Source organism: Zalophus californianus, chromosome 10 (genome assembly GCF_009762305.2).
Source record: "Zalophus californianus isolate mZalCal1 chromosome 10, mZalCal1.pri.v2, whole genome shotgun sequence".
NCBI lineage: Eukaryota > Metazoa > Chordata > Mammalia > Carnivora > Otariidae > Zalophus > Zalophus californianus.
In genome coordinates this window covers 51,384,422-51,407,684 of record NC_045604.1, presented here as the reverse complement: position 1 = coordinate 51,407,684, position 23,263 = coordinate 51,384,422, and the positions used below count along the sequence as shown (strand labels likewise).

The window sequence follows — 23,263 nt, the reverse complement described above, 5'->3', positions numbered from 1 at the left end:
GAACATTTTTAAAAATTGAGATGTAATTGACATATAACATTATATTAGTTTCAGGTGTATAGTATAATGATTTGCTATGTGTATACATTGTGAAATGATCACCACAGTAAGTCAAGTTAACATCCATCACTACACATAGTAATAGATTTTTTTTATTTGTGATGAGAACTTTTTAGATAAGGTTAATTTTACACAACAGTTGGACAAAGATTTTTCAGTATTGTATCTTTAGTATCTCCTTAGAGAAAATTAAACCATAACTTCCAAAGTGAAAAGAATAAGAAATGATTAAACTAAGCAGAAAAAAAAGAGTAAAATAAGAAAAAGAATCCACTAAAATTCTGAGAAATTATTTTTTTAAGATTTTATATGTTTATTTGTCAGAGAGAGAGAGCATAAGCAGAGGGAGGAGCAGGCTCCCCACCAAACAAGGAGCCCGATGTGGGACTTGATCCCAGGACCTTGGGATCACAACCTGAGCTGAAGGCAGATGCTCAACCAACTGAGTTACCCAGGTGTCCTGAAATCTGAGAAATTAAAGAAAAATGTCACTGAAATTTTACAAGCTCAATTCTTGGTAAAAACTCAGACAGGACACTGTTAAAGAAAGTTTTTATAATCTGAAAGATGGAACCAAGGAATTCACTCAGAAACACAGACATACACAGTTTATGTACTGCAGTTAAGAGACAAGAAGTAATGATTAAGAGAGAGACTTTTACATTCATCTAATTCCAGAAAAAGAGAAAATGAAAAGAATGGCAGAGAATCAGTATTTGAAGAGATAATTGCTGAACTCTTTCCAAATTTGGATGAAGACGTGAGTCATTAAATGGAAAATGCATTCAAGGCATCTAGTAAGATAAATAAAAGCAAATCCAGTCACAGACACATTAAAGTATAACAAAGATCAAGGGGAAATCTTAAAATTATCAGAAAAGAAGATAGAATGACTAGCCTAATAGCAGACCTGTCATCCACAAAAGCAGATGTCAAGGACAGTAAAATATCACCCTCAAAAGGCAAAAGGAAAATAAATATAAACCTAGGACTGAATTTTGCTGTTAGCATCAAAGACCTAAGAACAGAGACTTAAATCAAATAATGAGTTCATTGTCGGGGGTCGCAGGGTGGTTCAGTCGGTTAAGCGTAGGACTCTTGATTTCGGCTCAGGTCATGATCTCAGCATCGTGAGATGGAGCCTGGTGTCAGGCTCCACGCTCAGCGGGGAGGTTGCTTGTCCCTCTCCCTCTGCTCCTCCCCTTGTTCTCTCTCTCTCTCTCTCTCTCTCTCTCTCAAATAAATAAATAAATAAAATCTTTAAAAAAAAGAGAGAGAGAGTTCATTGTCTCAAATCAAAGAAGCGTGGAAGGGGAGAGGCCATCACGAAACCTGGAGTCCCACTCCCCTTGTTTCTGCTCTGCTTTCCTTAGCTTGTGGCTTCTCTCTTCATTGTTCTATAGAGGCTCCTATGTCCCACCAAAGGACAAGGGTAAAAGTGTGTCCCTCTAAGCTAAATTGGCCCCCTTTAGGAAGATTTCCCCCACTCAGTGTTTCCTGCTTACATCTCATTGGCCACTCATGACTATGAGAGTCTGGAAAATGTAGTCTTTCTGCTGAGCACACAGCTGCCCCAAATAAAATTAGTGTTCCAATTCCAGTTCTACGGAAGACGGAAGACAAGAATGTGGGATGGCCAGCTAGTGGTCACTGCTACAGCTATTATTTAAGAGTGTAAGCAAAAGAAAGACATTTCTAGCCATAAAGAATACCAAAAGAATTTTACAGCCTCTCACTAAAAGCAGTATCAAGGACGTACTTCATTTAGAAATAAAGTGAATCCAGAGGGAAGGTACAGATCACAAAGAGCAATGGGGACCACTGCAATTTATAACATGCCAGGAAGTGCCATTGCAGTTTACTGTAAAAAATAAATATTAATTTTTGTTTTTAAAAAGGTAAAACTAGGGCACCTGGGTGGCTCAGTTCGTTAAGCGACTGCCTTCGGCTCAGGTCATGATCCTGGAGTCCCGGGATTGAGTCCCGCATCAGGCTCCCTGCTCTGCGGGGAGCCTGCTTCTCCCTCTGACCCTCCCCCCTCTCATGTGCTCTCTCTCTCTCTCATTCTTGCTCTCTCAAATAAATAAAAATCTTCAAAATAAAATAAAATAAAAAGGTAAAACTAAAACTGCAAATAAAAATTACAAGATGGTGGAACTATTTCAACGTGGCAAAATGTTAAGATTTTATAATGCTGGTGGTGAGTATATAAATTATATATTCTATATTTGTCTGTAAGTTTGGAACAATTGATAATTTGAAAAATTAAGAAAGGTGATACTTAGAAGTTTAAAACATCTATATATCAAAAGACATCATATTACAAATTTAAAAAGCAAGAGAGAAGGACCACAGGGGAAATGTTTGCAATATATTCAATGGGGAAATAAATCAATATCTATTCTATGGAAAGCTACCATACATCAATAGAGAAAAGACAAAACCCAATGGAAGGAGAGGGAAAGGATATGAATGAGATTTTGTAAAAGAAGAAATACAAATGGCTAATAAATATTTTTAGAAGATGCTCATCCTATAATCAGGGAAATTCAATAGAAAACAACAATAGGGTGTTTGTTCTTAACCCACCAGAGAAATAAATATTTAGCAACTTGAAAATACCCAGTCTTGGCAAGAGAGGAGAGAAGGGCTACTCCTGGACCCTGTCAGTGGACATGTCATTTTTTAAAAAGATTTATTTATTTATTTGAGAGCGAGAGAGCACAGCAGGGAGGGGCAGAGGGAGAGGGAAAGAATCCCAGGCAGACTCCACAATGAGCGCAGAGCCCCACACAGACCTCAATCTCACAACCCTGAGATCAGGACCTGAGCCGAAACCAAGAGTCGGATGCTCAACTGACTGCACCACCCAGGAGCCTCAGTGGTTATGTCATTTGGCAAAACTTGTTTGGATTGCAATTTGGTAGTACTGAAAATGTTAGAATAGCTATACTATTAGACACATAGTTACACTTTTAGAAATCTACAGAAACCATTAAGCATGTGTACTAAAACAGACACATAAGAGTGATCATTGCAACACTTACTACAGTCATCAAAAACTGGGACTAACCTAAATGTCCAACAGTTGGAGAGCAGTGGATAAACAAATAATGATACACTTATACTAGTCATGGAGCCATTTTAAAAAAGGAGCAGACCAATTACTTAGTGCCGGGCCTTCCAAGTTTGGTTTTCTCTTCTCCTGGACAGGAGGCCTCTGCCGCAACCATGTTACGCCAGATCATTGGTCAGGCCAAGAAGTATCCGAGCTTGATCCCCCTCTTTGTATTTATTGGGGCGGAAGGTACTGGAGCAGCTCTGTATGTCTTGCTCCTGGCATTGTTCAATCCAAATGTCAGTTGGGATAGGAAGAATAACCCAGAACCCTGGAACAAACTGGGTCCTAATGATCAATACAAGTTCTACTCAGTGAATGTAGATTTCAGCCAACTGAAGAAAGAAGGTCCAGACTTCTAAATGAAATGTTTCATTATAAAGCTGCTTAGAATGAAGGTCTTCCAGAAGCCATCCACACAATCTTCCACTTATCCAGGAAATATTTCCCCTCTAAATGCACAAAATCATGTTGGTGTATTGTGTTGGGGTTTATGCTGAATAATAAATATCTGAAACTTGAAAAAAAAAAAAAGGAGCAGACCTCTAGAGCAGGACATATTGTGAAGCTCGGCAGGCCAGCAAATGAATACCGCAAGAGCACACACACGCATGCTGCTTCAAAATCGCCCATGAGTATGCTCTGTGCTTGGAACAGAGACTAGAAGGACACATACTAAAACAATAATAGTGGGGAATGCCAAGAAAGAGCATGAGATAACCACAGTATATTCTTCTGTACTGTGTGAATCATTTAGAAGATTTAATATTTAAAAGGCAAGAAAGACAGTAAATGTTCTGGAAGGAGTTCAGGAAACATTGCTAGGCTTCATTTTCCTCATCTCTAAAGTGAGCATAACTACACCTAACCTTGTTCTGATCTGACCTGGAGGTGGGTGGTAAGATTCCAGTGAATACATTAAAGGAGCAATGAACACATATTTGGGGGAAAAGAGAGAGAAGGAGAGAGACGATATTCAAAATAATGGATTATCATGGAATAAGTGGGGCCAGGCATTTTCCATACATTCCTCATGTGAAACAGATGTTAATGTCCTAATTATCTTACCTGGGACATTTAGTGGTAAAACCAGCCTAGTGAGTGGCAGAGCTGGGGACTGAACCAAAGGGGCTCTGTCTCCATGCTTTCCCAGAAACCCCAGCGTTCAGCATCTGTTGAGAAGACGTAGCTGCAATGAGTTCCTCTTAGTCTCCACCACTCTCCAGCTCGGGGACCTTGGGCAGGTCACTAAACTGCTCTGTGTCTCCGTGTTCTCTTTTTGCAAAATGGATATAATCATAGCACCTACTACAGAGAGTTATCATAAAAATCAAATGAGTTAATACATGTGAAACACAGCAGCACCCAGCACAGTGGCTGGTGTGGGTGTGCTGGCTCTCACTATTATTTGCTTCATTCATCTGGTTGGTCAGTGAGAGAGAGAAGCATTTTCCCAGGCTCCACTGCTGTGGGGTTGAGTAAGGAGGGAAAAACTTAATATGAATCTCTTTTCCCCCTTCAGAATACGTTGTACACAAACAAAACTCTTTAGTATCTTCTTGGTCCCCAATTCTTGAGGACATCTCCGCCACTCCCTGTCTGCTCCCATGGCAAGTAAAACCCACGCCAGCCCCAGAAATGGGAGCTGCCCATTCACGTGGTGCCCACAGCCAGCTCCACTCCAAGCCTCTGTCCGGTCCAACTTAGCACTCATGAATCCATCCTGCCAAACTAAAGACCAACATTCAGGGTGTCTGGAGCCAGCAGATGGATCAGCAGATGGCAAAAGCCAAATGTCCATGTCAAGGTTTCCCTTTGAGGGGCATTGTGGAATTGGTATTTCCTTCTTAAATTGTGCATCTCCCCAGGACATGGAATGTCTGCTCCTCTGTCTGCCACAGCACACCAGGGGCCTGACTGAGCCCAGCTCCCCCTCCTGGGACAGGCCACCTCATCTCCTGGCCAGCTTCTCACAGACCTCCCAGAAGTTCATGTACCCCTGTCCACTCCTTCTCCATTCAGTGGGGAAAGAGGTTGATGGAGGGTTAGAAGACGTGTTCTCTGTGCCGGCCATGCTGGGGAGCAAGGCTGTGAACTCCGAGAGCTCCAGGGACGGAATGGCTCAGTCTCTTCTCAGGGACGTGCGGAAGCAGGGGCTGCCCCTGTCCTGGCTTCACTCGCTTTGTGCTTCAGGGCTCGGGACTGCCAAACAGTATCCTCCCACTGGTAGGTAAAATGGCTTAGGGAAGTACGGAACAGCAGTGAGCCAAGGATAAAGAGGCTAGAGAAATAAAAAAGAAAGCCAGAGAGATAAAAAGAGCCCTCGGGAAATGGCAGCTCCAGAAGGCAGCAAGATGCTTTCATCTTCCAGCAAAAGAACAGCATCCGATTCTTGGTGTTTGCAGATCTTTGCAAACTGAAGAACATTTTGGGAATGTGGGAAGGCAGTGCTCTCTCTTTCAGGAGTGTAACTGTAGCCCCCTTTGACCTAAAGGGGTGGCTTTGGGCAAGTTGCTTAATCTCGCTTAGCTGCAGTTTCCCCTTTGAAAGACAGGATAATCATCTGTACCATATAAGGCAGATTTGGACTTAAACAACATAGAGGTTTATTATCCTGTCATGTGTAGGTCATTTCAAGATGCCATGGCAGTTCCATAGTCATGGGAGGCTTCAGGCTCTATCTTATTATTTCGCCATCCCGGGCATGTGGCTTCCAACTTCAAGTTCACCCCCTGGTCCAAGTTGGCTGGCAGAATGCCAACCGTGGTGTCTGGATCCTAGGTAGAAATTAGAAGGAAGAAGGGATGGGCAAAAGGGCATACTCCCAGCTGAGTCAGCCCCTTTCAAGGATTGTCCTGGGTCTCCTTCCCACCCCACCCCCCAAAATTTTTGCTTACATCTCATCGACCATCCCTGGCCATCAGGGAAGGGAGGCTGGGAAATGTCTTCTAGTCTTGCATGTTGCCACATAGAGTAAAAGGAGGCATCCGTTAGCAGGGAAGCAGATGAGAGGAGATGCTGGGCAGGTAGTCTGGGCTGTAAAACCCCAGAGAGTCATTAAAGAACAGCAGGAAGTAATACATGCGAATAAGCACTTCGTAAGCTCGGCAGGTATGCAGGTGTTCGCAGTCACGCTCTCCTGTAGATCCTGTAGAGTGGAAAGTGGAGGGCTCAGAGGCATTCAGGGTCAGTAGTCAGTAAATGATAGAGCTGAGATTCCAACTTATGCCCATCTATGACTTTCTTGTCCCTTCCCTTCCAATGGGTGAAAGAAAGAATGGGTTTGTCTCGGGAGGTCTGTCGTGGATCTGGGCAGGGGAGGTCAGCAGTCAAGTGTAAATGGCCCAATGTCTACCCCGCTGAGTCTAAATTTCAAGGAGCGGGGATCCCCTTGCGAGCTGAGAGCCTCAGCTGCTCTCCACTGAGTGTGGACCACTGGTGGCCCTCAGTCGTCTTCAGTCTCAGGGAGCTTTGTTCACGATGTCTTCTTTGAGATTATGGTTGCTTTTAATTCTACCTTTTACCAAGGTCCTTGGGACCAGAGGCCTTCAGGCACGAGTGCCTAGAAATCACATCATATTACATTATTAATTACCGTGTTATCTGGTGTCAACTAATGGACTGATGCTTTGGCAAGCAACGCTGTGAAATAGAAATCTTTCCTAGTCCCTTCTCCCTGCCTCTCCCCAGCACACAGGCAGAAGGCTGGGCATCATCTGCCCAAAGCTGTTCTGAACCCTTTGGAAGAAGCAGCTATGGCTGCTGGAGGCCACTGTCCTGTCCTGTGGGGGTGGGAAACACTATGGGTGCATAATGAGAGAGACGTTAGCTCACTGGGAACAGAATGATGGGGACAGACATCCTGGGGTGTCTGAAATCCAAGATAAGAGGGGGTGGGACCAAGAGGGCACGGACCAGCAGAAGATTTGGATTCGGTTAGTTTGTGAGGATAAGGTGCTAAAGAAAGGCTGCAAGCATCCAGGAAGGGGACAGTCAGCCTTCTGAAATACAGGATCCGCCTGGAATGCAGGCAGAAAGAACCTGGAATTGTTCGAGAAGCCTGAGAGGGAGCCCTGCTGCTTACACCCCAGAGGGATGTCAGCTGGGCCAGTGGATCAACAGCTCCACGGGCCTGTCCTTGCTAGGCATCTGTGGCTGTCCCCCAAGGCTCCCTCGACTCTGTAGTCGCTTCCTGCTTTCCAAGTAATGCCTCAGAGGTCAGCACGTGGGGTACCTCCACCCAGAAGAGGACCATGAGCATAAGGTGTCAGCCCAGGGACCTGCTCTGCAGAAGGGAGCTCTTCTTTCTCCTTGGTCCTCCCAATGCCAGGAGCCTTGAACTAATGCAGAGATCCTCTGGTTTAAGGGCCATTCCCAAAGGTTTCTCACAGGCTTTCATGACATTCCAGGACAATCGAGGCACGGCTGCTGGTAGATGGTGGAGTTTTGAGTTGCAGGTGACAGGTGGTAGAAGCACCCTCTCTCTGTCTCCCACCATCTTCCGAGCGGTCAGGCAGGCTGAGTCAGCAAGCCTTGATGGGCTCTTCAAGTGGGAGGCAAACACTTGGCCTCTTCCTACTTCATCTCTATGGTGAGCAAAATCTCAACCTGCAGGATTGCTGTGAGGATTAATCACATTCGTAAAACGCTTTATACTGTGCCTGATGCAGATTAGCTGCCTAACAGGTGTCAGCAAACTCTTCCGGCACAGGGCTCCTCCCTTAAGTAGTCCAAATGGGAACACAGGTGGGGAGGGCAGGTGGAAACAGGTGACGACTCCACGGAGGAAGTGTTCTCATATCCTATGATGGGGGCTCCAGGGACCAGGCGCTATCACACACAGTGAAGGTCCGGCTCCTCTATCTTTCTTTTCGGGAATGAGAGCCACCAGCAAAACTCTGGAGAGAGGCAATATGTCATAAAGCGTTCAGACTCAGATGTGGTCCAGTCTCTGCCATGCGCTGGTGAGATATTCTCAGGCAAGTTGCTCAACCTCAGTTAAGCCTCCGTCACCTGGTCTATGGTGACAGAGAGTCATCGTGTCGCCCTCAGCAGGCTGGCAGTCTCTGAGGAAAGCCCCCAAACCAGCCCTGATGGTGCAGGTGACCAGGGAGCTGGAGCCAGCATGCACAGCACCCCAAGGCCCCCACTGGTTAGCTCCCGGAGCCTCTGCCAGAGAAAGGCCAAAGCCAGGCATCTGTGAGATTTCTCTTTCCTGGGTGTGGATGAGCATGCAGGAAAACCACCAAGATGAGGCCATCTCCTGTGGGCTTCCCACCCTGATTCCACTCTGCTATCATCATCAGACATGACCTTGCCCAGCTTCACAGCACTTTGGGGGCAGGATAAAGGAGGCAAGAAACTCCGGTCCAGAGAAATGTACACCACTGGGATCATAGGCCTGGAACGAATGAGAACTCAGGCTTATAACCAATGCCCAAGATTCAGACTCATCTTACTTTCTCATACATGCGTGCACATGGACACCTACATAGCGCCTAAACAAGCTGGACACATACTTTTAAAACTTGCACTTGAAGTCGATGAGAAACAGAGCACCTTTACATGGCAAGCGAATACTTGGCATCTTCCTTGGTACGTCTGTAACAGTGGGCAAAATCCCCACTTGCCAAATTGCTGCAAAAATCAAATCACACACAGAAAACGCTTCACACAGTGCCTGATGTGGGATAGCGCTTAAAATGTTAACGATGTATTGCTGCATGCAGACTTGTCCTGGATCCACTCACATATAATCATGCAGGTTGTGCCCTGCCCCATTCCAGGAGACACCAGTGCCATAGATTATCAAGTGCATGGCCCTTCCTGGATTTGGGCCGTGTACATCCTGCACCACCGTCCTGAGCGCAAACAGCTCCAGGACATCCCTTCTGCCTTTGACTCTCAGCTGACCTTCCTATCCCTTCACTTGCTCTTCCCCAGCTCTAAATCACCCCACTGGTGGAGAGCCTAAGTGGGGTAGCCAGCCAGGAAGGCAGTGTGCGAAAATACTGAGGGCAGTCTGCTTTCTTTGCTCCCTCTCTCAAGGTTTACCTGAATCTTTAGTCTCTTGTCATTTTTTAGGGTCAGTGGCTGATTTTGGGGGGCATGGTGTGCTGCCTGATAGTGCTGCCTGTGTGCTTGGGGCCCTGGTTGGGCTACAGTGGCCACCAGGTGGAAAAAGGATATTGGGAGTCCCTGGGATGTTTTACCCTCAGCACAAGCTGGAGAAAGAAACCACGGGGCTGCTGCTGTTATTTCAGCTTCAGTGATGTTGAGTCCCAACCCCGAGTTATTTATCCAATAAGCCTGCGAGGCAAGGCCAGAGCCTGGCTCTCAAGGCCAGCCCAGTCCCCAATGCACTAATGACACTTGACAGACACCAAATCCTTGCAATTTCCAAACAAAACCTTGACGCTCCAGTTCCAGGGCTCCCGGGAAACACTCCATTGCTTCGCCAGGCTTTGCTCAGCTGGTTCTCACTGATTGCCAACAATTCCCAGCTGAGCAAGTTCCTTGCCCTCCAGCCCCTCCCTCCCTCTTAACCCTCCTCTGCCCACTCCCTTGTCCCGGCTTCAGCTGGGGAGCCCTCGGAGAAGCTGGCCAGACAATGTGCCCTGATTTATGCTGCTTAAAATTACATCACCTGTTCGTACACGCTTTCTCTGGTTGCTGAAATGACATCTGCGGGTTGGTGGGGCTGGGATGGGCAGATGCACCATGTTAATGGTACAGAGTTCCTGGGTTCCTTCAAATATCATCTGCCAAATAGCAAAAGGTGGCAGCCCTTCACTCAAAAAGGCTTTGCACAAGACACAAGACAGAAGCAGGCTCACAGCCAGATTTCAATTCTTTATACTCCACTCCAGTTCTTGTTCTTGAAACAGAGAGGGTGGGCTTTTCTGTATCATTATTTTAATTATGGAATAATTCAGACTTACCAAAAGAAAGGCCAAATAATATCATAAGCAACTATGTATCCACCACCTAACTTAAAAAAGGGAAATACCGAATGTGTGGAAAGCCATACGGTACGCCAATACCATTTTCTCTTCTCTACCCCAGATGTTACCACCATCTGAAATTGGGTCTTTACTGTCCTCCTGTGTCTTTATACTTCACACTATTTTGTCACCTTTTTATCTTGAGATACTTGTCACTTCACATGCAGAGGTAAGAAATAATAGAAAGAACCCATACAGCCCACACACCCTTCACCCAGTTCCCTCCGGTGCTAACATCTTGCAAAACTATAGTGCAATATCACAACCAGAAAACCGACATTGATGCAACCACTAACCTTGTCCAGATCTCACCAGTTTTATGTGCACTTGTGTGTGTTTGAGCATGCATGTGTGCATGTGTGTGGGAGAATTTAGCTCTACTTAGCTCCATGCAAGTTTTCCTCATGTGAAGATCCGTGTGACCACCACCATAGGGAGACCCAGACAAAGCTACCTTCATCTCTCTCCCTCCCCAGGCCCCTGACAACCATTAATCTGTTCTTCATTTCTATTATTTTGACACTGCGAGTAATATAAATGGAATCCTATTGTGTAATCATTTAAGATTGGGTTTGTTGGTTTGTTTTTTTCAGTAAACAGAATGCCCTTGAAATCCATTTAGTGTTGCATCTATCAATAGTTTGTTCTTTGTTGTTGCTGAGTAGTATTCCACTGTATGGATGTACCACAGTGTGTTTAACCATTCTTCCATTGGAGAATATTTGGGGTATTTCCAGTTTGGTGCTCTTCCAAATAAAGCTGCTATGAACATTTGTATAGAAGCTCTTCTGTGAACATAAGTTCTCATTCTTCTCATGTGAATGGCTGAGATTGCAATTGCTAGGTTTTATGGTAAGCACATGCTATTATTTTTAAAATATGACACTTCTTTGAAACATATAATGGTATCACACTGTGTATATTCTTCCGCAACTCACTTCTCTCTCAACACATGTTCCTTCAATCATATTCATGTTGATATATGTAGCTCTAGTTTATTTACTTGTACTGATATGTAGCAGTCGTTGTATGAATATGCTATAATTTATATGTCCACTCTAGTTCCCATTCTGAAAGGCATAAAGTTGTGGCATGGGAATGGTTTTGTAGGCAAGAAAGTAATTTGCCTTCCTAGTTTTAGATTGTTGCAATATGGAATAAGCCTTAACTCGTCTAGAAGACAAGACTTGGTAATTTGGTCTTGATTCCATCCACTAGATGACCTTGGTAAAGTCACTTGGCCTCTCTGAGCTCAGCTTTCTCATCTGTAAAATGGGACCCTTAATAACAATAATAAATACTTGACTTAATTCTTATGGGAATTAAATGAAAATATAGTACGTTTACTAAAATAAACTAAAACATGTTGAATAAATGGCAATTAATTTTATTAGTTAATAATTACAATTAAATACCAAATACCACCGATGGAAAGAACAACCAAAGTAGGCATTCTTGGACTTTTCATGGAAAATCCAATTTCAAATAATTTCTCCCATTGTCCCCCTAAACTGGCTTGTCAGCCCTGTCCTGCCATCAATAAATAAGGTCAGGGTAACCCCAGAGGTCCTAGTCCTGACCTCGCCCTAAGGTGATGACTGTTATTATACTTTAAGATGAGGAACCAGAGGCTCAGACATTGAGGACCACACAGGAGCTGACTCCATGGCCTTTAGTCTGGATCCAGAGTCCACACTCCTCCAGCTTCCTCGCTGCTGTGAGCGGCCTCCGGGGAACCCTGGGTTGCCCAGTCTCGGCATGCAGACAGAGAGCGTGCGGGTGGTGGGCTCCGGGTCTTCTCAGAGAGGGTAAGAGGCTCCTTCCTGTGCCCAGCTCCCCAGGGTCCTCTCTCTTCACCTCTCCAGAGGCCCATCCATCCTCCCAGGCCCCAAGAGCAGAGCAGGGGGCACTGGAACCGCCGGACGACCACAGGATGAGAGGGGGGCAGAAGGCATGCAGGGAAGACTGTACCAGACCCAGAGGGGAAAAAAAGGACTTAAATATACATTGCTATATTGTTGGGCTAAGCAACAACCACAGAGTGACGTGACAACAGTCTCCAAACATTTAAAACGTGTGAGTCCTCAGGAAGGAGAATTTTTTTTTTTTAGCCTGGAATGAGGAAGGGAGACGCTGGGGGATGGGCTGTTGAGGAGCAATGGGACGCGATTCAGGAGGGAGAAGGAACTCCGAAGTCAGGTTCCACTCTCCCTACCTTTGCCTCAGTTTCCTCCTCTGTAAAGTGGGATGAGGGGGCTGAATATTCTCTAAGGTCAGCCCAGCTCTGATGTTCTTTGGGAGAAAAAAAGAAAAAAGCTTTTACATCAGTCTGTCTGTCCCTGAGGAGAGGCAGAGAAGAAAGCAACCCTCTGGGGCATTCCTGTCGCCCGCGAGGGTACCAGGCTTGGGGTTGCACAACCACGTGATGTGGCTTCCTGCCATTTCAGATTCTCCGTGTCACAGTCCACTTTAGCAGGGATGCTTCCTGGGACAGCAAGTGAGGGGGTAGGAGAGAGAGGCAGATGGGGCTCTTGGGAGGGATTAATTTTTGCTTCTGGGAAAGGGCATTGCCGGAGCTCTGTTTCCCAAAGTGGGATCCCCCGAGCCCCAGATCCTGGCCCTACCCAGATGTCTAGGCAGAGAATCCCTGAGCAGAGCCTGAGGGTTTGTGACCCTGCTTGCCTGTTTTCCTCCGGGTTCCACACAGGCTGCAGCCCCATCACACCGGAGACGAGAGGCCAAAGGGCCTGCAGCACTGGGTGCCCCAGACACAAACCCTACCACCCTGAGCCATTCGTGGTTCCATAATTGGGCCCCAGCAACTCTCCCTGACGCCTGACCTGAGCCTGTTTTCCCAAGGGAGACAGTGCATTCGGGCACCCCCTTCTCAAGACAGGCTCTAGTAGAAAGTGTCGGACTTAAAACTCATCATCACTATTGGAAAACCGAAGGGCGCCTACACTCCAGCCATCGATCCGAGCCCCCTCCGCACCCTTCACGCCCCACCCACATTCCTTCAGTCCTCCCTCTCCCGCCTGATCCTCTCAGGCCTCCTTCAAACCGCCTGGCCCACCTGCCCCTGCCCCTCTGTGCCCACTGCCACCTGCTCATACACGAAACATGCTCTCCCATGCCTCCTAGGCCCCAGCCCTTACCCTCAACCTCTGGGTCCTGACGTGTGCCAGAATCCGGAAGGTTTCTGATGTTATGGAGGGGACAGGATGCTTACTCCCTCTGGGGTATAAAACACCCCAGCCAGGTCTGGGCCAACTCCCAGCAATCAGGCACATTAATACTACTGCAGGGAGACCCATGAATATTCACGCCAAGTGGGGATAAATAAAGGACTATAAATAGCCTCCGTTCAGGGCAGGTTTTGCCTCCAAATGAGTTACATAAAGCCTCTATGTTTTCTGGTTTCTGTGGCTAAGAGAGTAAGGGCCTGACTAGTTAGTCCTGGCCTCCCCTTCCACCTGGGCCAGGACCCACTCAGCTCTCAGGGGTCCCCTCCCTGCTCCGTCCCGTGGAGGATGGGGTCCCCCCCCATCGCCGTCCCGTGGTCTGTGACAGCCCATTTCTCTGATCCTGCCCCTGAGAGCTCCATGTCCCTCCCTTCTCTAGGCTGCTCTGCCCCAACCCTGCACGGGGCTGGGGGAGGGGGCTTCTCATTGCGTAGACTCTGCAGAGCACCGCGCTGGGTGATCACCTGTCCTGTGACACAGAGGGGTTTCTGGTGATGGTCCGGTGACATGTAGACAGGGGTGTTGGTTGAAATGGAGGCATCACCAAAGGAGACTAGGGGAGATGCTCGGCACACCGGGGCCTGTGTTCATCCCTGGCACCGCCTGCTGTCTGGGGCGGGCGTGCACCCTCCCCACGAGATCCGAGGGCGGACTTGGAAGGAGAGACTTCCACGGGGTGCCCTGAGTCATTGGAGCAAGGGCAAGGCCACTGTGGGGTCAGGACCCAATGCCAGTGCAAACCCGAATGGTGATGAGGACAGAGCCAAGCCTGTCCTTATGATGCTTTCATGCAAATTACAACTAGACTTCGCTTCCAATGCAGGCCCACCCTCCAGCCCACCCTTCGCTCGGCACTGGAGTGCAGGCCATGCGATGCAGGATCACATGCCACGACTGCCGCATGGAACACCGTGGGGCTTCGAGGAGGGTGCCTAGCACGTGGGCCCCAGTTGCAGGGCCGGCTCTCAGATGCACAGCGGGTAAGACACCTCTTAAATGGCTTTGAAGGCAGCCAACCCTGGGGCCCCCAGGGACTGATGGCGAGCTTGCCATACTCTCTGGGGAAGGACTGGACGGTGTATTTAGCAGGGAGTCGTACTGTGATGTCCTGCAGACGGGGGGCAACACCCAGACTGCTCAGTGTTGAATTGTCACCTGCATGAGACCCACAGACCGGGGAGACGAGGCGTTTAAAGACCCTTTGGACCTTAGGTAGTCAAAGCCTGGCTCTCTGGAACTGGCTGCCCTGGGGAGGCAGGAATCTTGGGAAGCTGTTGCGGAGGCTGAGCGGCCCCCTCGTCCTGCAAAGCCCCTTCACGCTCGCACCTGCGCCCCAACCCCAGCCCGTTAAGAGGAAGCAAGTGGTAGATAATTAAGCAAACACCACAAAACAAAAAAAGGATGACAAGTATAGACAAATGGAGAGGAGGAACTAAGCCTGAGAAGGGACCGCTTCAGCTCACCTACCCCTCCCCACCTTCCCTGGAAGATGGAATTATGACCTGAAATCACTGGATACATATTTTATTATGTGGATAATTTAAAGGATTAGAGTGAGACAAAGAATTCATAAGCTGTCGTCACATTAGAAGACAAATTATTTCCATTAATCTCTGAAGAAGGGAGGGAAGGAGAGAAATGGGAAAATGTAGGCAGGCAGAGAAGGAGGAGTTGGGGGGGGCAGGGGAAACAATGGTGCTTTCTTTCTCCCCGTCTCTGGCAGCACCCCCCACCCCCAAACACGCTGAGCCTCTGCTCCAAATAAGGCTGATTTGCATTGCAGATTCATTTCAGCTGCTTTTTGCTTCTGTTGCCAACCAGAGATGGTTTAAATAACACGTATTGTTCTGCGTGATTCCTTATGCAAATGTTTCTGGCCTGTTTGTTATTCCTGAATAATTTCCAGTGCCTGCTGTCTGGGCAGAAGCGGCGGCTCACTCTCCCAGCTGTGCAGGGAGTCACCTGCCGGAGGCAGGAGGCACGGGCCCAGGGACAGGGTTCTGACGGCCAGCCGGATCAGGAAGGCCGGCAGTGGTGTCCTCCAGAGCCAGGTGTACAAGCCCCATCCCGGCTGGATCTTAGGGTGGAGAAGCCAGCGCAGGAGGCACTTCGAGAACCAAGTCCACTGTGGGATTTTTCACAGACTGAATGAAGCCCGGAGGAGGGAGGTGCCCTCCACACCAGGGTCCAGGGGCTTCTCTCTGCAGGGGAGCCTGGGAGCGCAGCCAGTGGGGAGCCCTGTGCACGAGCAGCCATGGAAGCAAGGACTGGCCTCCTGTGAATGAACCAATGAGTGAAAACAGTGATCTAATGAATGCATTGTGTGTGCATCCACTAAGCATCCACCTTTTTCCAAGAGTGGGGTTTAGAAAGTGAGAACACGGGGGCACCTGTCTGGCTCCGTAGAGCAATCGCCTCTTGATCTCGGGCCTAGAGCTTATTTAAAAAAGGAAGGAAGGACAGAAGGAAGGAAGGTAGGAAGGAAGGAAGGAAGGAAGGAAGGAAGGAAGGAAGGAAGGAAGGAAGGAAGGAAGGGAGGGAGGGAGGGAGGGAGGGAGGGAGGGAGGGAGGGAGGGAGGGAGGGAGGGAGGGAGGAAGGAAGGAAGGAAGGAAGAAAAGTGAGAACACAAAATAGGCCCTGCTCTCCAGAAGGTCGTTCTCCAGAGCCGAGGCTGGAGCCTGTGTTCTAAGCAACACCACCTTCAAGGTTTACTTCCCTCTCACCTCCACAGGCTCACAAACTCAGGGCAAACTCAGGGCCTTTGCGCTCTGTCCTAAAACCAGAGCATGCTAGTCTCTGTCCTTAATATGTCCCTACAATCACCAATGGATCAAGGCTAACATGTGGCTGGTCATTCAGGTCATACAGGTATAGCCCTCCCTCCCTCCCTCATATGTTTGTACCATTTATTCATTCCCCAAACATTTGCTGCCCTCCAGTGATCCTTGCTGAATGGGGTAGTGGTTAGATGTGTAGGTCTGGAAATCCCACAGACCTGGGTTTGAACCCCCACCCTGTATTTTCTATATGATGTTAGGCTACTTTAGACTCTGTAAGCTTCAGTCTCCTCGTTTGTAAATGGCAATAGAAACGGTTGCAAGGATTAGGTGAGGTAATAAAGATAAAGCTCTTTGCATAGACCTTGGCACATGATGACCATTCCAAAATTCTCCTCTAAAAAGCATAAACTGCTAGGCATGCGGCTGCAGAGATGACCACCTGGGGGCAAGATGAACAGAACAGCTCTTTCTGGGGGCACTGAGATGATATGACCCAGAGGCCACAACCAAGCAAAATCCCAGGGGAAGAGAGGAAGTTCATCAACAAAGAAAGGGCAAGGGGCCCTGAAATGTGTATTTTTCTCAAGCAGCCCAATCTGCTGTGATTTACACTCAAGCTTGGGCACCAGGACTCCAGACCATTAGGTGCTTACAGCTCCTGCCCACCCCCCTGCAGTGCTGACTGGCCCGTGTTGGGGCCCCAGCCTTGGCAGCCCCTTGCCCTTGCTTCACTGGGGCTGGGGGGAGGGGGGCTCCGCTGGGGCAGGTGCGGAATCATCAGGCTCTGTGCCGCTGCTCCCTCTTTCTCCAAGGTGGGCTGGGGGTGGCATTTGAGGATAGAGACGAGTAAAGAAAGTGGGCACTCAGGACAATGGAGCTGAGTGTTAAATCGGCTTCCTCCTACGACTTCTCACCACCACCCAGACATGCTCCTGAACAATCGGACTCATTTTCACCAGCAGAGGGCGCAGGTCGGCACAAGGGGCGGCAGGCTCTACTAGGCCAGGGCCGAGTTGAGGGACTCCTTCTGAGAGACAGTGGGGACCCAGGAAAATCAGTGGCTGCTAAGACGATTATTATGACTCTCAGTAAGAAGAATGATGCCACCATACTTGGTACCTTTCTTCAAAGAGCTTCCTCTCGAGTCCCTGAGGAGTGGGTCAGGGCAGGGATTACCCCTTCTTGGTTAAATTGAAAGGATGCCTTTGTCATCAGGAGGTTGGGGTGAGGGCAGGGGACGGGGACATTTTCTGCCAGTTCTGGAGGCCCTGGCCAGCTGTCCTCAGTCCTTCGTGTATAACACGGGGCCAAGGATGACTCCCTCCCCGAGCGGGGCGGAGCTTACCTGCCGCGCCCACCGTGCGGCAGAGCGGGTAGCTGGCCGCCGGCAGCAGGGCCTCCACGACACCCCCTCCCACTCCCACGGCTCCTGCAGTGTTGCTTTCACACTAGCTTTTCCCCAGAAGGCCAAGATGCATGTCCCGCAACAATCCTGCCTGGCCTCTGGGTAGCTCTGCGGGGGTCTTCACATAGATGGCCGCCTGAGCTGCGGGTCAGACCACTGCCTGTCTGCACAAGCCCCCTCCTCTGACAAGCCTCCAACCCAGCAGATGTAAGCCGTTAGCAAGAAGGAGGTTTTTAAACTACGGTTGGCAAATTTGTATATTCCTAAGTTTGATTTTTGCTTTTAATGAAACTTGGTAATTTTTTCAGTGCTAATGGGACTATCCCAGTGTTCTGAGAATTGTTAAAATGATGTCATTTAAACCTTTTGACTAGATGTGCCCCAATGCACCTGCAGATGGCCTCATTTGGCACCGTCCTCCGAAGGCACAGCCTCTAGGCAGCACACTTCTTGGGTTTTGCTGAGGTTCTTCCGGTCTTGTTTGGGAAAGAAGACCCAGAGGGGCCCTAAGAGTTTTCTCTAAAGATCTGGCGGCTGCCAATGGACCAAATCCAGAGGGTAGGTCTCAGGGATGGGCCACCAGAGACTATTTCTGTTCAAAGAGAGTAAATGTCCCAGTGCTTCCGAGCGGTCTCATCAAGGAATGGGCTGCTTTGAGAAGTACAGAGGCTAGCGGAGGCTGGACACTAGAGGGAGGATGGGGAAGGAATTCCAGAGTTGGCTAGGAGATCGACTGTGTTCTCTGAAGTTCATAGATTTTGTAGTTCCAGAATGTGTAGAACACAAAGCAGGTGTTCTGGTAGGTAGAGAAATGAGGCATTTTCCAGAAGGAGGGGACCTCAGGCCCCTGAAGATGAGTAGGGTTTAAGTCAGTGGAAGGGACAGATTGGAATATTCTCGGCCAGGAAGCAGCAGACCCCAAGTTCCCTTTCTCATGTGTGGTCCTACCACCCTGCCCACTCCCTCCTGGCTTCCCAGGAGAAAGCACCTGGATATTGGATGTCAAGTTTTCAAGAGGAGCCCCCCGGCCTGGAGAGGGGCAGTTTCTAGAGGGTGACAGATTCCCCTTTTTACCCCAAAGTGGGACCCCCTCAGGTACCTTATGAAATGTCGCCCCAGCAGCCCTGACCACACAGCCCCATGTCCAAACACGGGAGTTCAATGTTGGCCCCCACCCCACCCCCCTCGGCTGAGCTGGAAGGCAGCTTGTGCTCGGAATGGGAACTGATAGGCTGTGGCTTGGCTGAGAAGGGGTCACCTTAGCCATCAAATCCCATTACCCACTGCACAGGCGATGCGGTCAGATGTGGAGTGGTCGATGGGGAATTGGCAAAAATACCAAACCAACCAGACAGCTACTGAATCCGATCTCTGTGCCAGATGCTGCCCGAGCCAGGAAGTCAATAGGTGCTAACTGGGGCAGACGTTCCCGAGGTCGGCATCTCGACAGGGCCTCCTCGTGCTGTCTGTGGGACACGGAGCCAGTACTTAACCTCTCCAAGCCCTCATGTCATCTATGACCAGGAGAGAAGAAACCCTTAAGTCCCAGGCTTGCCAGGAGGGTGGGAGCAGATAGAGTCTGCGTCTTCTTGCGAGAGAGAGGTGGTGTCTAGCTTGCAGAAGGTACTCACCAGATATCCATCCATTTGCATCATATCCTCATTTTGTCGAGGGTGATGGACAGGTAGTGGGATGGCAACATTTCATGTACAGAAATTGTTCTCATTTCAGGGAAAAAGATGAGAGGGAAGAGTAGTCACCAAGTACAGCCTTAAAACCCACTAGCTTTGAGCGTTATAGTTCTAAATGCACATCTGAAATTTGGAGACCAGTGCCACTATTCTCTTGGCTCCCTCCGCGGTGTCCTAGGCTGAGTTGGGTAAGTAGCATCTCGACTTCACCAGCTTGGAGCAATTTTATGCAAGGCCCTGGGCCTTAGTTTCTTCATCTGCAAAACGGGTGTTCTAACACCGACTTCACAGAGACCGTGCAAGGATGAAACGCCATCCTGCCTGTGTCACCTGGCACAGTGCCTGCAAGTGACGAAAAACGTGAGCTGCCATCCCCTTTCTTCCCCCGCTGCTGAGGCCAGCTCTTGGTTGGGCACCATCACAGAGATGTCACGTTACCTTAAGCAGGTCACTTTTTTACTGTTTGCTCCCTCAGTTTCCCCAGCCGTGGATGGTCATCCACCCGGGACAGCCAAGAAGCAGGATGGAGGAGGGTGCTGAGGGAAAGGAAGAAGTCAGCACCAAGAAAACTGGTCAGCATTTATTAGGAGAATGTTCTTGGTGGATTTCAAAGGAATTAGTGGACTTTGTCTCATACCAGATGCCACACAGCTCTATCTTTAGAAACTTCTAAACGAGAGAAGGTTCCAGGGATATAAGCATCCCTGTTCTCCAAGGTTGGCTCTATAAATACCCTCCCAGTCGGCCTCGGTAACTCTCTCCTCTGACCCAGAAATAGCCCCTCCTGTCAGCAGCCCTGGGAGCACGCAGCGGGGGCCCTAAGAGGTGCTGGACTCTGAGCAGGGCCAAAGGGTCCGCTGCCCATCGCATCCTCCAAGGTCACACACGCTCACTGTGCTTCCCGGCTCTGCCAAGGAGGAGCTGGGAGCAGGGAGGAAGGAAGCAAAACAGAAAATATAGTCACTGTCCCAGAGCTGGGGGGACAGAAGGGGGTGGGCGGGGAGGGCAGAGAGCAAGGCCAGGGCAGGAGGGGTGAATGCTTGCTGTTCCCCTGACTGTGCTCTGAGCTTCTGCTCTGCACCCGGCAGAGCGCCAGGCCAGGAGCCTCGATGGGAGGCCCACGGGGGCCGGGCAGGGAGGTAGGAGGCAATCCCAGCAGTGTTGTCTCCTTCCGGGAGAAATAGAAACCTGAGTACCAGAATGCTTCCAGGAAGTGGAGCCTGAATAGGAAAAGAGAAAATCCTCAGGAAAGCGAAGAAACCAACATATTTCCTCACTTCTCCTGCCCAAAGGTGCCTTTCCCTTTGTACATCTCTGCAAACGGGTGTGTAAATGGAATGTCTTCCATACGAATGATGCTCTAAATCCAGGCCAGCTCTATGTTTGAGGTAACCTAGGTGAGCTCGTCTGTTAGGAAGCTGATTGTGCTCACTGCACACACACACGCGTGCACGTGCATGCTTACACACGTGCACACACACCACACTTTACCTGCTTCATCTGTGAGTTTCTAGAAGCCAGGCACGCCAGGCTTGGGCCTCAGCGAAGAAGGGAGCCCCTACCTACCCTGAGCACATTCTGGCGGTCTCCACCGTCTGGGAGCTGGAAAGGATGATGTGTCTTGGGGCTGTTTCCAGCAGCTGACAGGCAGGGCCAGGGAGGCCCTCGCCCACCCCCTCCCCAGCCCCTGGGGGCTGGCCCAGGGCAGGGGTGGCAGCTAAGGGAAGGGGAAGCAGTGAGGGGAGGGGAAGGAGGAGGCCAGGGGCCATGGAGACAAGGAGAGGCAGGAGAAGGGGCAGGGGAGCGGCCCTCACGTCTTCCCCATGGCACCCTACAGCCCCTCTCCTCTCAGCTTGCTCCTCCCCAGAGCCCACATGCTTGTGCACACGCGCGTACATGCATACACACACACACATACACACGCATACACTCTACCCTCAATCCCTGCCTCCTGTGGCCAGGCTCTCGGTGGGCACAGATGGACCTTAGTTCCCTAGGACCAACTCCTAGGACCACAGTCAAGGTGACTGTGGGGCTGTGTGGCCTCAGCATGACCCTTGGCCTCCAGATGTCTCACATTTGCCTTGCGACGGGGGACTCCTCGGAACAGCCCCACACAGCTGTGAACATCAGAAGAGACGATGTTTCTAAAGGCACAGAGCAGCTGTTTGATAAAAGGTGAAAAGCAGTTGCACAGCACTGTCTTGAAGACATCACGGGTTTGATATGCGCCTGGGAACCCACCCACAGACCGACTCCTGTCACTAACCTGGTTTCTCCAAGGAAGGCCTTCCAAGTGCCCGGCTCGATTCTTCAGTTCATAAATGAGACTCATTCCCAGGCTGGACCACGCACGTGCCCATGACCACGTGCCTCCCTCCAGGCCCATCCTCCCGCCCTCTTGGAACATTGGGGTTCATGTAGTGACTTGGACCAGCAGACCTGAGCTACTCTTTGGAGAGGTGGATGGTCTGCCTTGAAACCCCGGTGTCGCATGACAGAAATCACAGGCTTGATCCTGAGCCACTGCAAGTAGAATTAAACAGTCGGCAAGACTGCAGGGTTAAAAGTCAAGAAAGCAATTTAAAAAAAAAAAAAACTGTTCTCAATTCATTCTGTAATATTTCCTATTTACATTGAAGAAATGTCAATTCTTGGCTTTAGACCTCACGAGAGACCAAGGATTGAACAATGCTTATGAGACAGATATAAATCTTTGATAAGACAATAACCGCAGAAAGAGAGACATGCCTGGAAACATTAAGTGGGTGAGATTTGGTCCCAGCTCTCTCTGGCTGCCCTGACTTGACTTACAAACGTCCGGGTGCTCTGCTCACTCGTGGTTCCTGCATCTAGTGCGGAGTGTGGCCTGTCCGCGATGCGGGTGCTTCATGTCTGTGCCTCTTGATCCCAGCAGGAAAGAGTAATTGGAAGTGTGCTAATTATTTTTTTATTTGTACCTTGGTCCCCAAAGCCTCAATGTTCAGTTTGCATTTGTCTTGGTGCCTGAGGCAGCTGTGGCTGAACCCCAAGGCACCGACGCTGGCCACAGCTTCCCTGCCAGGACAGCCGGTGCATCACAGACCGGGTCATCTGCTGAGCATCCAGTGGTATCTAGGAATCAGGGCAAGAGCTCAGGGCAAGAACAGGACATAAAGAAGGACTGTAAAGCCTTGACCAGGCTCTGGACCTCTTGGAGAGTTTTTCAAACCATACACCCGACCTCGGGTTTGGGAACGAGGTAGGTAGGAAGAAGTCCTACTCTGGAGTAGAGCAAACTCTGTGCAATTTGGACAAGACTAGGAGAGGGGGCAAGGATTCTAACGATGACAGTTTCAGGCAAAGAACCACATGGTGGGGCGCCTCTGTGGCTCAGTCAGTTAAGCAACCGTAAAAAGTTAAAAAAAAAAAAAAGCAACTGACTCTAGATTTCAGCTCAGGTCATGATCTCAGGGTCGTGATCTCAGGGTTGTGAGATCAAGCCCGGCATCCTGCCTCAGGCTCTGCACTCAGCGGGGAGTCTGCTAGAGATTCATTCTCTCTCTCTCTCAATCTCTTTAAAATAAATAAATCTTTAAAACACACACACACACACACACACACACAGAAAGACAAGGTAAGGACAGGAGGACCTGTGGGTCTAACTCACAAGAGTCTACAAATGACGTGTTGTCCAACTGTCCAAACTGTGAAGTTAGACCTGGTGCAAACTGTCAGAATTGTGAAGTTCAACCACCCTTATCATTTATTAATGACCATTAATGGCTGGTCCTGAAGCACAGACAAAAGACAAGTGACCAGTTAATAGACTTGTCTGGTGTGAGGCTTGAAAGCACTTCGTTATTTTTCTCCGTCCCTGGGAGAACCATTCGATGTCCTTTGGTTTTCAGGTGTGAAATCGAGAGAGGCCCCTCCTGGGCCATGTGTCCTGGCAGTCAGGCCTCCCAAGCCTGCATCCCCTG

General features: G+C 49.2%; 1 protein-coding gene across 1 annotated transcript; it reads left to right on the top strand.

Moving 5' to 3' along the window:
- The first annotated feature begins 3,291 nt into the window (after window positions 1–3,291).
- Window positions 3,292–3,540, top strand: LOC113933567 (cytochrome c oxidase subunit NDUFA4-like). The gene has a single exon (XM_035722568.1). The coding sequence runs from the start codon at window positions 3,292–3,294 to the stop codon at window positions 3,538–3,540; it is 249 nt and encodes an 82-aa protein (XP_035578461.1).
- Window positions 3,541–23,263: the final 19,723 nt, after the last annotated feature.